At 41.9% G+C, this 17,764-nt stretch overlaps 1 protein-coding gene across 1 annotated transcript in view; it reads right to left on the reverse strand.

The window, feature by feature from the left end:
- Window positions 1-10,399: 10,399 nt before the first annotated feature.
- LOC128737144 (zinc finger protein 226-like) overlaps window positions 10,400-17,764 on the reverse strand; it is a 30,467-nt gene continuing 23,102 nt past the window's right edge. The window contains exon 2 of the mRNA XM_053831710.1: window positions 10,400-12,212. Coding sequence (XP_053687685.1) covers window positions 10,713-12,212 — 1,500 coding nt within the window. The 3' untranslated portion in view covers window positions 10,400-10,712. The remainder of the gene's footprint in view (window positions 12,213-17,764) is intronic.

Raw genomic sequence — 17,764 nt, forward strand, 5'->3', positions numbered from 1 at the left:
CTGCGGGAGGAGGAATAGAAAGATAGTTTCTACAGCCAGCTGAATAGCGTGGATGATAGTGGATAGCGCCGTGATATCCGTTTGTTGTACGATATTTCTCGCCGCCTTAGTGGTGCCAGGATGAATACAAAGATGCCGCTATAGGACAGAGCTGGTCAGCTACTGACTGACCGTACAGAACAGCGATTAAGCGATGGACTGCACATTTTGAACAACTCTTCCGAGTTTCAAATGTCAGAGACCAACAAAACCAGCAGCGTATGACGCCTACAGTTCGTCGAATAAATCGCGTGAACTCGGAGGCGCCTTCGCTGGATGAAATTGTAGCAGCCATCAAGAGTTTGAAATCCAATAGAGCACCAGGGATAGATCGTATTTCAGCCGAAATGCTCAAAGCTGACCCATCTTTGTCAGCCCAGATGATGCATCAGCTTTTCAGCATTATATGGGTAACCGCAAGTTTTCCGGTGGATTAGATGCAGGACGCATATTGGTCAAAGTCCCTAAGAAAGGAGACCTAACGGAATGCGGTGTCTGGCGTTGCATCACGTTGCTCTGTATTACTCTCAAAGTACTCTGTAAGGTAATCCTCAATCATCAATCCAGGAGAAGATTGACCCTACTCTCCGGCGGCAGCAAGCTGGATACTGACCGATCATGTGCGGATCATATCAATCATATCAAACGAATTCCAGGGCTCTCTTTTGCTGGTGTTCGTCGACTTCGAAAAGGCGTTCGACCGAGTCAACCAAGAACACATCTGGGACGCACTTAGGCGTAGAGGAGTTCCAGATAAGCTAGTCCATCTCATCGAAGCTCAGTACGAGGCGTTCTCGTGCAAGGTTTTGCACGACGGCGTCTTGTTCGGCCCCATAAGGGTTACTACTGGTGTGAAACAAGGCCTGCATTTTATCACCGCTTCTGTTTCTCATCATTATGGATGAGATATTAGTTGGAGCAATAGACAGTAGACCAAATAGAGGATTGCCTTGAAATCCCCTAGCGATGGAGCAGCTAAATGACCTCGACATAGCCGACGACATTGTCTTGCTCGTTCAACGCCGAAACGATATGCTGAGCAAGTTAGATGACATCTCTGAGAGTCGAATCCGAATTCAGGCAGCAGGTCTCACAGTCAATACAGCAAAAACTAAGTCTATAATTAGTAGTGAACAGGTGGACGCCTTTCAATATCTTGGTAGCCAAACAACGCCCGATGGTGGTACCAAGACTGATATAGCCACACGGATCAGGAAGGCCAGGGGTGCCTTTGCAGGTCTGCGAAAAAATTGGTGCTCAAACCAGATCACTCTACGTACGAAAACCTGAGTCTTTAATTCAAACGTTAAATCCGTACTGCTGTATGTCTGCGAAACGTGGTGCGTCTCAGCGGAGACAGCGCAAAAACTGCAGGTATTCATTAACCGGTGCCTGCGATATATCATTCGTGCCTGGTGGCCTGATAACTAGATATCTAATGAGGAACTCAATCTTCGGTGTCATCAACGGCCGATAGCCACAGAACTTCGTGAACGTAGGTGGAAGTGGATCGGACACACCTTGAGGAAAGGAGCGAACGAGGTTTGCAGAGCAGCACTCGACTGGAATCCGCAAGGACAGCGTAGAAGAGGCAGACCCAGAGGCTAATGGTGACGGAGCTTAGCCAACGACATCCGGGCTGTAGACGAGAACCTGTCCTGGAGATCTCTGATTTCATCCCTTTGTTCTGCCGGACCGGCGGACATGGACACATAAGTAAAAATTCAAAACACCCAGTCTGTAAGTATGAGAAAGCTCATACTGCCCTGCTGGCTCGCTTTATCTTCTCAGGGTCGTAGCGTGTTCGGGGGACTCAGCACATTGGACTACTTACCGTCTCAATCAAACAAAGCGGAACAACGAACGAAGGTTCAGAGGAAAAGGGATCGACTCTTTAAACTTAAAATCTAGAACTCCATTTTACTTATTTATTAATTCGAGTTTAGAGTTGAAAATCACGTTGCGGTACCGGTCACAACGCGTTGGGGACCATCGGCGACATGCAGGAAAACGGATGAAAGAGAGAGTACATACCTCGACCGCTTCACGGTCGATTTTCGAGATGCTGGCACGATGACGTACTAGATCGAGGTTAAGGTTGACAGGAACTGTGCTTCCGGTGACTTCCGGGAATCAGGATGAGTAGCGTTGCACTTCGTTTTCCACCCTTCAGGAACACTAACGTTGCCTTAAGCTGTTTGCCGTCCAGAATGGCAACGGGGTCACACGTGGTTCCACGTAACACCTGCTATACGATGGCTGATTCCGTAGTTGAAATGGGTATGGGTCACTACGTCCGACTGCTTCTGGCCGCTGTCTGTCTCATCCAATACGTTGGTACACGGACAGCCAAACTGTCTTAGCCGAATGAATATGAATCCAGCTCTTCGGCTTTAAGAAAGACTACGCTTCGGATGACTAGGTAGTTTTGCAATTTTTAGCTCTCTGGCGTTGGGTGTAGTTCACCGTATGGTTCGAGCTCGACTGTCCCTCCTTTTGGGCCTTTCAACCTTCGACCTACCTTCATCCTATATCTCCCTCTCGTCGACTATCTCTCTCCTCCCTTCTCTCTATCCGGACACAGTGGGTTCGCTATCGAATTTCCCTTCGTTTGCTGATAGGCGAACCGGTTGAGAGCTCCCAGGGTTGTGCCAGGATCAAAGGGTTAGATTATCGTTTGAAAAGTTTAGTGCGGACTATTTTGCCGTCTTTTTCCGTTGCGGTTTTTCCGGTACATGCCTTTAATTAACTTTGTGACCGTTTACAAGTTTTGGCTGCCCTCTGGGAAATAAATAACGGCTCCTTGTGAAGCACGTCCAACACCCCAACGTCTGGTCTGCACGTTCCGGGGTGTGCTCAGAAGGCCTCTTTTGTTATCCCAGATTATCATGCGGCAGGGATCCCACGGACTTGTAAGCGGCCACAATACAATATTCATTTTTTCGCAATTTGTCGTTGACTAATTATACGGTTTTCTTTTATGTTAGTGTGTTAGTAAGGACTTAAACCTAGGTTAAACAAAAATAACAAATTTTAATAAGCAAAAGAAATTAACAAACTAAAGACAATAATTCAGAGCCAATCAAAACAAAACAAAATAATTACAAACTTAAAACTAAAACGCTAAACTGAACCAACTACTTCATTGTGCCGATCAATTTAAAAGTGATCGGTAACAAGTCTGAATTCAGTGACTAAATCTTACAAAGTTTTCCAGGCGCAAGGAACTTTTCTTCAAGAAACGATTCATGAAATGCAATTATCGAGATAAATTTTGAAAATGTATGAAGTGTGTTGTGCTGCACACGAAAACTATAGAAAATCCCCACCAGTAAGGTGTTTGGGAAGGCTAAAGTGAAATACTAGAATAGCGCTATTTGTAAAGGTCGGGCCACTTGAGTAGTCATGGTTGGACCACCATAATTTTAAGCGTAGAAGCGCAATAATCGCTAGAGAATGTAAGTCGCGTAAAATGCTGAGAGAGATTCGCGGATAGGAAAAAATCCAACGTCAGATCCCAACAAACACCGAAGCTGAATTAAAATGCTACTGATTTGATCACAGCTGATTTAACTCTGAATACAGGTGGTACACGCTGAATAAATTTAAGTATAGACCTCTGTATTCTATAAGTGATTAATCAGCCAACGAATGCGCTGTAAATCAGCTGCTTCACATAATAGTGTCACAAGCAGATTAGGCGCATCTTCAACCTCTCCACCACCCGTCAATATTCTCAATAATTGTGCTATACTAGCTGAATAAACGATTTGTCATCTTAACCGTTATGTGTTCGACAAAAAAAAACACCTTTAAGTGCTCGACAAGGGTACCCGGGTACCTAGTGATGTCCGATTTTTCCAGTTAATCGATTAGTTAATAATCGATTACTTTTTGGGCGGCCAATAATCGACATTGATTAATCGGCGCTATATAATCGATTAGTCGAAATAATCGATTGGTTATAACCTTTACGTCCCGATACCAAAAATAAGGATACTTGCAGTTACACTTTCGGCTCTATCTCCATTGTTGTTCAATTGATTCATATGCAACTAACGTTAAAAGAACTCCATCAGATTGGTCGGTAAATAGCAACGGGATGGCAAGGTTGTCATCTCCCATATATTTGGTGCGTAACCGACATCACTGGCACTGCCATACGAAAAATGGCCCGTTCGCCCTAAGGCAATGTTAAATCGGGTAACAAAACTGGCTGGCTGTACCAAATGATGGCAGTTTAAGATTATTTATGCAGTTTATGAATATTCTTGCGGATTGCGGTTTTGTAATATATTATACATCATATAATATTTTTCTATTGAATGAGTGAAAATACGACAACAGTTTTTTGGTGAAAGCGGAATGAAAATAGATGTTCGTCATGCTGAAATTCTAGCGTGCCACACCGTTGGTAAATAGCAGGTTTTTTTCTTGAGCTGTTTTCTTTTCAGCTGGATACCAGGCTTAAGACTTGACCCCTATTTGTCGACAGACTTCACATCAGTATTATTAAAGGGCTATTAGGATAATTACGAAACTAGTGCAACAACTCTACTGATTCTATCTAGGAGCATCGCCTAGCCGAGATTTGAACATACGAATACGACGACCAGTTTGTTAGATCAGCATCGTACCTCGAAACCAGCTAAGCGAAACCAACTAACTGGCTAATCGCGTGTGGTTAATTTAGTAGCTAAGCGCCAGCCACTGTAATAAATTAAATTTGTTAGAAATTGTTAAATAATAAAATTTTAAAAAATCCGGCATAATCGATCGACCAGGTAATCGATTATCTAATAATCGGAACATAAAGCAATCGATTAAAAATTAATCGATTATTTTAAACAGATAATCGATTAGTTCGATTAATCGAGAAGTAATCGGACATCACTGGGTACCCACAAATTGAAACGCTTGTAACTTTAGCAATGTTTGACCGATTTGGACCATCTTACCACCTAAAGATTCAGGAACTTATCCACTTTCAGTGGGGTTGCAACAGAACCGGAAGTGGTTCATCTGGTTCCCGGAAATCCGGTATTCCGAGGGTGTGTTCCGGAATTAAAGCGCTTTTTAAGATTTTGGATGTAATCATAGTAATATGGGTATCCAAAATTCCTCAAATGACTACGAAAGGTCATTTTTCATAGTTTTAAAACAGTATAATGATTTATCCTCAGAATGGCCATTCTGGAACAAGTTCCCATGGGACCTCCTGTGGCCAAAGAACTGTTTGAATTGCAACACTGGCAATTCATGAAATTACTCCGGAAGGTCGTCTTTCATTGTTTTAACTCTATCTGATGATTTTGCCCCCGCATGGCCATTCCGGAACATATTCCCGTGGGGCTTCACAGTGGTTCAAAACCAAATAAACGTGCGTATTACAGTTTTGAGTGGGAAAACTTGATTTTAGGTTTATTTTAGGATTTTAGGCTTTGGAAGTGTTTCTTTAAATTAAAAGTTCTATCGTTTGGTGAAATTAAAATTTTGATTAATCCCCTTAAAAGTGAAATAAAAATTTTATTTTTCTTCAGTTTCAATATAACACATTACGGGTTCTGCAAAGTTTTAGAGCATATTATTACAAGAAATTTTCCAGAAGACAGTAACCTTCTATCTCTTTAGCGAAGATAGAAAAATCCTTTTCAGCACTTTTTAGCTTTAATTCCGGAACACATGCTCGGAATATCGGATTTCCGGGAACCAGATGAACCACTTCCGGTTCTGTTGCAACCCCACTGGAAGTGGATAAGTTCCTGAATCTTTAGGTGGTAAGTTGGTCCAAATCGGTCAAATATTGCCAAAGTTACAAGCATTTCAATTTGTGGGTACCCGGGTACCCTTGTCGAGCACTTAAAGGGTAAAAAATTCCGAAGCCCCCCCTTTCCTCCCCCTTAAGTGCTACATGAAATCTTATTTTATAAAAAGTTGTAATTTAGCTAGTTCTGAGATGTCACAGAGTTTCAGTATCCTCGGTCGAAAAACTTTAGAATTTCTTACTTTGAAATCTGAAAAGGTACCCGGGTACCCTGTCGAACACATAACGGTTAATAAACAGCCCACCCACGAAATCCATTATTATTCAGCCATAGCTGAATATGCATCGAATAAAATTTATGTAAACAATTCTACAATATTTATTCAGCCGAAATTCGAGAACTTATTCAACCTATTTCGCTTGAGGTAGAAAAAACGCTTGTTAAGCAATTATATCGCCCTTTATATAACCCCTGTGCGCCTTGTTTCCAGCTTTGCGTAAATTGGTTATTTAAAAATACGCAAAAGCCTCTATTAAGCTCCATTGCAGTTTCGAAAGCAGCTATTAGCAAGCCCGAAGCTTGATAAAATCCCCAAACTTACATGTTTAAGAGCTGAAAGAAGGTTTTTATTTCTAAAACTAAACCATAGTTCAGGCACAGGTAGAATAAATTCAGCTAAAAATCGTTTGATCAGCCTGAAATTATTAATAGAGGCTTTTGAGTGTTTTTAAATAACTAATTTGCGCAATGCTGTCAATTCTATTTTTAGAACGAGAAATAGTTTTGCAATGCTTTTTAGTCGCTTAATCAACGTGTCATCAACCTTTATGCAGCCAAAAAATAATCTATTTTTAAATTTCAAAAATGGAACGCGTCATATTTATTTTGCTTTGGCGTCATAAGCTATATTTTAAATTTCGAGTAACTTTAATTCGTATATGCAAGCTAATTAAAAATGCATGTCGTCATCTTTGGGGAATTGAACCGCCATCTCCTGAAATTAAAAACTTTCCATTCAAATTCTACTATTTATATCAACGTTAATCGCCAAAGATACGTATTTCGCCTACGACACGCATGCTTCATCAGTGTCTGTTTTCGAAAAATCTTGTATACTGGATCACATTAAACCAACTCGTAAACAGCAAGAGCAATTGCTGTTTACGAGTTGGTTTAAGGCGATCCAAGCTGCATAAAGTAAGCACTTAAATTGTGTTTGACCAAGCGATGTTTAAGCTACTTTAAGTTTTTCCAAACCAGCTTTCCTCCAAAGCTGATAAACAAGCTTATTAGCGGATTTTTTCTACTAAACAATCCGCTTCTAAACAGCCATAAACATAGAAACGTTTTACGGTTGCTTAAAGGTGTTAAAGTGGCTTAATAAACCAGTAGACGCTTTCATTGGGCTCACAGCTTTCAAACTACTTTAAAGCTGCTTAAGGGTGTTAAAGTGGCTTTACAAACTAATACCAAGCTTTCATTCGGTTCACAGAACACATGCTGTCAGATCATAGAGCCTCGCAATTCGACTGGCAGCAAAAATATGTCAGTTATCGACTGCTTCAAGTGTAAAGATATTTTCACTGTCTGTTCTGCAGATGCAGATGGGGCGGATCATACGATGAGTGCTTATGGATCAGAAGATGGCGGTTCAATTCCCGAAAGATGACGACATGCAATTTTGATTAGCTTACATATACGAATTCAAGTTATTCAAAATAGAAAACATAGCATACGACGCCATAGAAAAATAAATATGACGCGTTCTATTCTTTTTTAAATTCAAAAATAGATTATTTTTTGGCTGCATAAAGATTAATAAGACGTTGATTAAGCGACTGAAAAATCATTGCAAAACTATTTCTCGTTCTAAAAATAGAATTGACAGCGTTGCGCATATTGGTTATTTAAAAACACACAAAAGCCTCTATTAAGCTCCATTGCAGCTTTGAAAGCAGCTACCCAAGTAAGCAATTCCAGGCTGATCAAACGTTTTTTAGTTGAATTTATTCAACCTGTGGCTGAACTATGGCTTAGTATTAGAAATAAAAACCCTTTTTCAGCTTTTAAACATCTAAGTCAAGCTTCGGGCTTGCTAATAGCTGCTTTGAAGCTGTAATGTAGCTTAATAGAGGCTTTTGCGCGTTTTTAAATAACCAATTTGTGCAAAGCTCGAAACAAGGCGCACAGAGGCGATATAACGGCTTAACAAGTGTTTTTCCGCCACGAATAAAATAGGTTGTATAAGTTCTCCAATTTCGGCTGAATAAGTATTGTACAGTTGTTTACATAAATTTTATTCGATGCATATCCAGCTATGGCTGAATAATTATGGCTGCTAAAATGTTTATTCAGCGTATAAATGTTTCTTGGGAATGCAGCCAGTTCGAACTGCCAACGGCAGCCAGTCGTTATTATTGGTCAGAAATGGAAAAGTATTGGTAACTAATGTAAGTTTTCGGCTGGTAGTTCTTTAAGAAAACCCAAATAAAAAATTAAATTGGTCTTATTTTTTTCGTTGTTAATTTGCTAATAACTAAAATAAACATTTGATAATATTTTACGCTAAACATACTTTCGAATTTCTCACGATAGTACTCATAACGTGTCATTTTACATGCAATATACTCTGCGCTTCCCATTTATCGCATGTTTCATAGAGTATTTTTGCAAAATTTGATGTACCCATAGACACACTACACCAAAAAATGTCACTGCAAGACACACACTTATCACGTCCAATGTAGAGTTCACGCACGCGCTTGAACAGTCAGCCCGAAAATGAACACAAACATAATAGGAAAAATAAGAACGGCCAAAGCATGAGAAAAAGAAAACCGTCTTCGCGACTCTCTCTCTCTCAGGTAAAATGTGATGAAATAAAGCAAAATTAATACGATAAAAGCCTAGATTTTTGTTTTTTTTTTCATTGTAGTTGTACACTTCGTAAAAGGCGATTGTAGCAATATTGATTTTACAAGATCGCCAAACTTTCGCAAAAATGCAATTAAAAATAGGGTATTTGTACCTATATGAGCCTTTGTTTACGGAATTCATTCATTCCATGTCTCTATATAGAATTTCATTGCGTATGTCTTAGATTTTCTGCGGTGGCCCAACCTGTACAACATGGCCCGACTATGACAACATTTTTTGCCTTCACGTAAATGCCTATAAATTTTTTTAGTTTTCATGCAACCAGTTCAAAACTTTCCTGAAATATACCTTATCCTTAAACCTTTGCTAAAATGTATTTAGATTTCCAAAATTCCTTTTGAAACGAAAGTTATGGGCGAATACTAAAACGTGGCCCAACCACGACAACACTCCCCTATCATTTGGATATGCATTGCCTATATACAGGCATGCAGCCTGCAGATCGATGAGTGCACAACTTTGGTCTTAATTCTGACAAATTGGGGTTTCGGTCGAAAAAATGGGATTCTTGTTAACGTCGGCAAAATAAAACGGGCAAATAACTCGATCGTTCGATCGATCTGTCGGCATCAAGAATAAGACTGTAAAGCTTGATTAATACAAAATCGTTGCACAAGTGCATTTACTTTGCAACCATGCATTACACTTTTAAGCGTTCTGCAGATGGAGCGACATGCCTCTAAATAGGCAATTTATGGCCGTCGCCATGCAGTTTCGTGTGCATGAATAGAGAAATATGCACGCTGTATATTCGAAATAACACGGCTGAAGTACGCGTTTGTCGATAAGCGACACACCTGTACAAATGCAATTCGTGGCCTTTCGCCTCAAGCCGTCTCGCCTCGAAAATATGCATCATGCTCAGTTCAGAAGATTACAAGAAACAAGACTTGGTATTGTAACATCTCTACGGACAAGGTTATTACGCTCTTTACGGACGACGGTGGTAAATGGTAGTTTGTGCAAGTGTTATCATTCTATCATTTTACTACTCGTGTATCAACATCGTATGCCACCATTCTTACCTATGATTGCGATCACTAACACCCATAAGCAATAGGAACACCATGGAAATAAGGATTGTCGTAAGGCGTAAGCAGTATCGTCCTTGTGAAATTTCTACTGCGCCCAGTCTTAAGTTCTGTAGTCTTCGATACCCTGTTCATGCACAGGAAGCTGCGAGGCGACTGTTATGAATTACTAGTCGTCTCGTTTGCAGATGGCGTAAGAACGAATTGTCATTTTCAATTGTAGGCGTTCTTCATGCAATGATTTCCAAAAATCTCGATTTTGAGCAGAAAATCATAGAATTTATGGTAGTTTATGCATGGGCATAGTTCTTGGGCTTAAAAGCAAGTTTGGCATCATTTATTTTGAATCATTTTTCATAAAAATTACTGGATATAAGTACTTATTTATTCGTTATAGATGGTTTTTCTAAGCCTGGTGCCACGTGAAGTTCGAAACCACAAGTCGTTCTCATTTTGGCTAGTTAGCAAAGACACCAACCAATTACAGTTCCCATTTCCCCAAGACATCAACCGTGCACGCATTCCCTGTTGAACTTTCTCTTCCACGGTGTACGACAGACTACATATATGCAACTAATGAATGCCACTATAAACTATTATTATTGAGCTGTTTATTTTGTTCTTTTGTTAGCACTTTCTGAACCTGTACAAGAATAATGCCTTTAAACGCTTACTTAATTCGTGGGTCTTTGCATGTAATCGAGGTTTGAACTTATTTCTAAGTTTGGCTCGAGACTATAATCTATACTTTCGAGTGAAACTCGATCCAATAGCTAATCTAAATAAATCATGTTCTATTTACACGGCCCTATCCTTGAATACAAAGTGTCGGTTCACCGATCAAATAAAAATAGACGAAGTATTCAAAAATACGGACGACAGTCTAATAAAAAAAACTTATAACTACATTATGGCTATGACGCTCCTCTATCAACGCGACTTAATTGCTCAGAACCATATCGCCACCGTTGGCTACCTTCTCCATGCCCGGTTTCGGCAGCAAACGCGGCATCGGGTGTCCGCTAAACTTTCCCTTCACGTTGACGACGCACGTTTTGTTCTTCATGTGGATCATATAATTCTGCCGATAGCGGAATCCTTTCTCGCACCAGTCGCAGTTGAACGGTGTGGTCGAACTGTGGGTCCTCATGTGCGACTTAAGGTGATCGGTTCGTTTGAACGTTTTGTTGCAAACCTTGCAGACGTACGGTCTCTCGCCGGGTAGTTTTGGCATCGGTGGAGCTCGCTGACGGAAAGTGCCATCTTTGGTGAACAGTGCCTGCTGACTGTCGTCACTGCTGTAGTACAGATGGGGAATGTCCGACAGGCGTGGCCCTTTCAGCGCAGACCGGTCGTTGGTTTTGGGTGTGCTTTTTGCGCTTTCCTCGATCTCCTCCAATTCGTCTTCGTTTTCACCAACGATGTCACTCAAGCCGTTGAATTCTTCCGGGGAGATTTCCTCACCCATGTCTTCGTCATCGGAGAGAGCAATAACATCGTCGTCTTCGTCCTCGCCGTTAATGATTGTTCCATTCACCGAGGTTGCCGGGCTTGTCAGCTGCTCCAGTTGCTCTTGAGCCTTCTGTTGTTCCTTAATTCCACGCATGATTTCCGATCGATCAATTTCGATTTGCAGATGAGATGTTTTGTGGCGTCTGAGGTGCTGTGACCGTTTGAAACATTTCTTGCAAACTTCGCACTGATGCGGTCGGTGTGGAGATGGTTCATACTGATCTTCGCGTACCGGAGGAGGTGGTGGGACTGGTTCCAGGACTCGCTGCACCGGAGCTGTTGAAAACACAAAGCGACGACGAATCGTTGACTGCCAGTTGCGAGGCAATTCGACATCGTCAATTTCAGCCGGATGCGCATGGGCCACGTGACGGCGACAGTGTGGCCGTCGAAGGAACCGCTTGCGGCAAACTTTGCATTGATGTGCTCGTTCGCCACCGACCACATGCAGTAATGTGTTCAGCTTAGCGCCGAACTCTTTAGACCACTTAGGAACTCGTATACCATTTTGTACGCTTGCATGATTCTTTGGTTGTTCTTCCGGTGATTGTTCTTCAACATCGTAATCGTCACCATAGTATTGGTCTTCCTGTTGCATCATGTCTTCAAGTGTGACCTCTTCACCGAACAGGTGACTTTGACTGTCGTCACCATTCGGGGAATAATCGATGTCGTAAGCCTGCTCCTGCTGCAGTTCTTCTTCTTGCTGCTGCTGCTGCTGATGCTGGTAAGCTGTATCGTCGTTTATTGGCTCTCCCTGATGCATTGGGACTGCCGACGAGTACTGGTTCGGGTAGAAAATGTGCTGATAGTTTGCCTTGAGGTACTCATCCGTACCGATGCACTGCTCCCGGAAAGCGTGCCAATCCTCCAGGCGGGTGTTGCAGAACTCGCAAATGGTAACCGGGGCACCCTCGTAGTGTTCGATCTGAAATGGAGAGGAAAATCGGTTAGTTAGAGTAAAATTTCTTACTTTAATGACACTTAAAAAGTATATCTGTATATTGTCTATCTCTAATTTTCGTTTTCTCTAAATGATAAACATTCTGAGTAACCAAGACAACATAACTTTTTTTTATTTGCCCCAATACCCATACCTCCCTGATGAAATTTTATTAACAGAGCCGCAAGCTTCAAAACGGCCAACCAGCAGACTGACTCACTTTTAAGTGCTTTTAACGAAACCAAACTTCTCTGTGAACAAACCTCGTGTCTGTAGTGTCAAATTTGAGGCCCATGTCGAAAAACTTTCAGGAAACTCCATCAAAATGGGTTGTACGGGGCGCAAGTATTTAGAGACTATCTGCTGAATTAAATGTTTGCCACTTCTGGTACCTAATAAAAGTGAAAATAATTTCTCCTTGGAACCCCGAAAACTTCCCTTACTTTGAATGCAATCGAAGAACACACGGCAGGTTTCAAGAATCGTCTAAATTTTAAATCAATTTACATCATACAAAAGTGATGGTACGTATTACATATTTTTCGCTGATATTGCGAGAAACGCAGTTATTGAAACAAGCCGAAATTGCTTTCCCCACAACCATAGCTCTTTGCCTGGGTACCAATCAGGTGTCCAACAAAGTGCTACTTCCACTTCCAGGTACATATTACCATTCGTATCCCTACACATTTCAGCTCGTAGAACTAAGTTTTGGTGGGATGAGTTGGACAAAAGGAGACTGCATAACCCACTTATCAAGGTAGCGACGTATCTGGTTGGGTTATTTTTAGATTTTTAGGTTGGGTTATTCCAGCGCCTCTGCGGTTCAAAGGTACATCGGTACCAGCGAGTTACATGCCCTTCCGGGTGTTGTGGGTTCGAATCCGGTTATAATCTCAGATTATAGCTTGGTTCGACCCATGCACCTTCCAGCATTGGACAAAAGGTAGGAGTCACAACGACTACTTGTTAATCGTGGCCCCTCCCCCCTCACGTTTCCACTCTTTCCCTTTCATTCCAAAAAATTTTCATTTCTTTCCCCTACCGTCTCTTCATCAATTGTAGAACCACCGTTTCAAAAAATATTATTTATATGCTTGACCGCATTTCAAGGTCAAGACTAAAAACACGAGGTTGGTCCAAGGACGATCAGGCTTAGGTCCATTTGGTTGATTAGTTGTGACCGAATTATTTCTCGGTACTGCTGCTAAGGGACCTACGAGGAGCTTTGCAGCATTCGTAAGAATCACACGGCAACAACTCATATTAGATTCCATTTAAAGTTGGTTATACATGACTCATGACAGCATTTGATCGAGTGGACATTATTTTAAAATAGGCTGACCCGTCGTGGCTAGCCACGATACCAAAACCTTTGAAAATGTAATATAGTTTACAGTTCAGTAGCACGTAAAATTTATTAGTGAAACAGCTCTCAAATTGGCAACCTTCTATTAATTAAAACACGTGTACTCTAAAAAGGAAGCAAATGGGGCTTAGATAAAAGGGCAAAAATCTGTCAATCACGAGGAACGTGCTGCTCGAGGGAGTACATTTAAAAAAGTACATACTCAATTTTAGAACCGTGTGTCGATTCAGTCTCACCAAAATTATGATTGTAGAAAATATCGATTGAATTATACTGGGCAAACGCTCAATCCGCTTTCACTCGTTGGACCACAACTACAAAAACAACCTTCGTTTTAGTAAACCGGACAAACTCTTGGATTAGTTATTTGCTTGAAGTCGAGTCAATGCAAAACAAAATCTTTGGATATTGAAGATTTCGACGGCTTTTTTGCGACCTAGTTCTATAAAAAAATAGAATACGTTTAATATAATTGAAATAAAATACTTTACAGTAAATGTCTAAAGCTACTTCTACTAAATTCTTAAAGTTAGAAGCTAAATTTGCGGACTTCAATATTTATATTGAGACATTTCGAGTCGGGTCAGTTTAGCAACAAAATCATGTAACAACACGTTCCATATAAACCACATTTTGGTGAATTCTTGCTTTTTTATCTTCAAAGCTTGAATGTGTTTCTTGTGTTTAAGAAAACACGCTACATCACCTCTGTGTGATCATCCCACACCTAATTCGGGAAGGGTTTTAGCTACGCTTCTCGTCAGAAACTCCGAAAGAAGCAAATGTACGTATAAAGATACTCAACAGGATATGCTTTTTCGCGCTTTAATTCAGTATGCGCTACTTTCTGATAATCAATTATAGCTTGATTAAATTATAGGCTGTCCTTATCATCACGTGCCAAATCACACGTTTACTCCATCAATCTCAAACGGTTGACGTTTGCTTTAAAAATTTGTTTTAAAATCAAATGTTTTTATTCAAACGCAGGACTTGTTGAAATCAGTATCGCATTATGTGGCAGCCCATCAAATTGCCTATTTCACCCACCCCCTCACTGGCTGAAATCATTGTTACCTTCACAACGCGTGTTGGAGTCTAGAAAATTTTTTATTCAATGGCTTGCTTAGATCTACCGTTACAGTCAGACACAAGGAAACTAAATAATAAATAAATTAGAAACCCCCGAAGCTTCTCCGAATATAGATTTTATTTCACCGACTAAATACGTAGCCAGCTGAAATCCCGCTGGTGCTCTACGGCACATTACTTCTTCCGGTGGCCCATTACGGGTATAAATAATGGACGTTAAAGGAAGCTGAACAACGCGTGCGTAAAACTGTGCGATCAATACTTGGTCGCTAAATAGAAATGTAGTGTGGCGCCGAAGCATTAACCACGAGCTATATAAATATGCTGATACAGCGCAGTAAGTATGACGTAGCAGGCTGTGATAGACTGGGCACGTGGCTAGGATACCCTACCAAAGCCAAAGTAGCTAACATTATTTTCAGTAGAGAACCAGGAATAGACCATGGACTCCGGGTAGACTCCGCACCCAGTAGATGTGCGCTTTTGAGGAAGATGCACGTTTGGCTGATGTTCGAGGGAATTGGAGAGTGGCAGACCGACAGTACTGGAAGACTATACATCGTTCGGCGCAGAATCGATAACGTGCCATCGCCAGTACATTTAAGTAAGTATTATAAAGCCAATAATAAGAATATTAAAATTCGACTATACAATCTGCGTCGCATCTTATTCCATAAACGTAAAGCACTGCAAAAAAACTTGTTGGCGAATAATAACTTGATGAATCCACTCACCATCTGTTGACAGATTTCAGAAGAAATGAAAATCCGTAATTGCCCGGGGGTTCGCGGTGAAGCCCGCCTGGTAATTCCCTACGAAACCTTGTGCTATCGGTGACAGCCGGAGTGACAGGCTCTGGGAGAGTACCTTGTAGCCGGATTTTACCAAGATTTACCAGTTGCAGCAGTCGAGTCGATTACCCTTTTTGCAAATGGGATAAACCACTCCTTCCACCCGTTCCTCCGGTAGTTTTCCCTTTTCCTAAATCATGCAAATAACACAATAACACGCCTGCTTCTGCAAATTCCTCATTGAGATGTTCATCGGAGATTTCTCACCCTCGTACACATGTCAGGTTTCAGGGGGTAGTCCTTACGAGATTAGTTCACCTTGTTGAAGAAACTTACGCATGTCATTAGCTCGGAATAGTTGTTCTAATTCTTTACGATCTCTGTTCTTCTTTTGGGGCTTTTTACTCCTCAGAATCGTGATTAACTTCCTACTCGTTAGTATATGACCAAGTTCTCCCTAGAAGTAATGCTCAAATAATTTTTCCAAGCAATTCTTTCTAGCAATTTCTCTACCGCAGTGTCTTATCCAGTATTCGTAGTTCTCGGCAGATTGCGGGTTATCTAACTGCCTAATGTTTAGTTGAGGAGGACAACTTTGACATGTCTGGTATACAGTTGATTTTGCTGAGTGTCCAAATTATGTACAGCTGCTGATGGGGTCCAAAATACGTTGGTTCCCGCACTAGTAGGTACTGGTCGCAGTAATGAGTCCATACAGGATAAAAAATGGTCAAAGGCAATATCCGCACCCCGTAGGGAACGTATGTTCGTGGTGTTAACTGAGAACCGGCCATCTAAGAGAACGTGGTTAATCTGATTCGTTGTGCGTTGATCAGGTAATCTCCAGATGACTCTGTTGATACCTTTACGTAGCACCGGGGCCAGACTGAATCCCGAATATGGCCATTAAAGCGACTATTCTGGAGGCTCCCGAATTATTCGGGGCAGTAATGAGTAGATGCCTGGAAGCTGGCCACTTCCCGGACAGATGGAAGCGACAGAACCTGGCCCTATTGCCGAAGCCGGGAAAACCTCCGGGTGTCCCCTCGTCATATAGGCCGATCTGTCTGCTCGATACTGCCGGAAAGGTAAAGGGTTATCCTTAACAGACTCGTACAGTACACTGAGGGTACAAACGGCCTGTCACGGAACCAATTCGGCTTCCGAAAAGGCAAATCTACGGTGGATGCCATCTTGTCTGTCACTAAGACAGCCGAGGTGGCGATCCAGCGCAAGAGGACAGGTATTCGCTATTGCGCAGTTGTCACGCTCGACGTGAGAAATGCGTTTAATAGCGCTAGCTGGGACTCCATAGCCAACTCGCATCGGAACGTCCAAGTGCCGGTGTTGAGGAAACTGTAGAACATGCTTTCTTCATATGCCCTCGCATCGCGGGCGCGAGAAGCAACATGATGGCAGTGAGCGGACAGGACACTACTCCGGATAACTTAGTCCAAAGGATGTGTTCTAGCTCGGACGTCTGGGGAGCGGTCAATGCGGCTGCTACCCAGATAATACTTGAGCTACAAAACCGCTGGAAACCCGATCAACAGCGAATAAACATCCCAACTACCATAGTCCAGTAGTTATCTAAGCGAGTGCGTTAAGCACAATAGCCCCTCCCTGAAGTAATACCGATAAGGTGGTGCCAGGGGGGATTGAGGCTGGAGGTTCGAGTAAGGTTTTAGTGGGTCGAGATCCTCACGCCCCATTAGGGGGTTCGGGATATCTAAACCCCACTCCCTGAGTTGTTTTCTCAGGTGTCTGCTAGTACCGTATCTTCTAAGGTGCTCAGCAGATTTCCCAATTTGTAAAAAAATGCCTTTACGTGGGAAAATGTGCTTCGGATCGCCAGGCCTCGGGAAGCGCAAAGTTTATGCATCGTTGGCCGTTATCGTTCGTTTCGGTATGCAGGCTATGGGGCCCTATCACCGGTCTAAATGTAAATTTCTTCCCTACCGACCTGAGCGTTCATATTCCTGAAGACGCTGTTGTTGTTGTCGTCGTACGTTGCCTCTAGTCGTGCCTAGAACACTTCATCCTCATTGTTGGGCCTCCCTTCGTGCAAGCAATGCAGTGAAGAAACGGCCCTTTATCCTCAATATACACATCCTCCTCTCGTTGATCATCTTCCAATCTATCTCGCGATCTTGCATTCTGCCCAACACTACAAACCCCGTTCCGAGTCCGTTGGTAGTGCCACCAAAAAGTAAAGCTATGGACTTAAACGTCTTTTTAAGACTTGACCCTTCTTTATCGACAGACTTCACGGTGGGCTTTTAGAG

This window comes from Sabethes cyaneus, chromosome 2 (genome assembly GCF_943734655.1).
Source record: "Sabethes cyaneus chromosome 2, idSabCyanKW18_F2, whole genome shotgun sequence".
Classification (NCBI taxonomy): Eukaryota; Metazoa; Arthropoda; class Insecta; order Diptera; family Culicidae; genus Sabethes; species Sabethes cyaneus.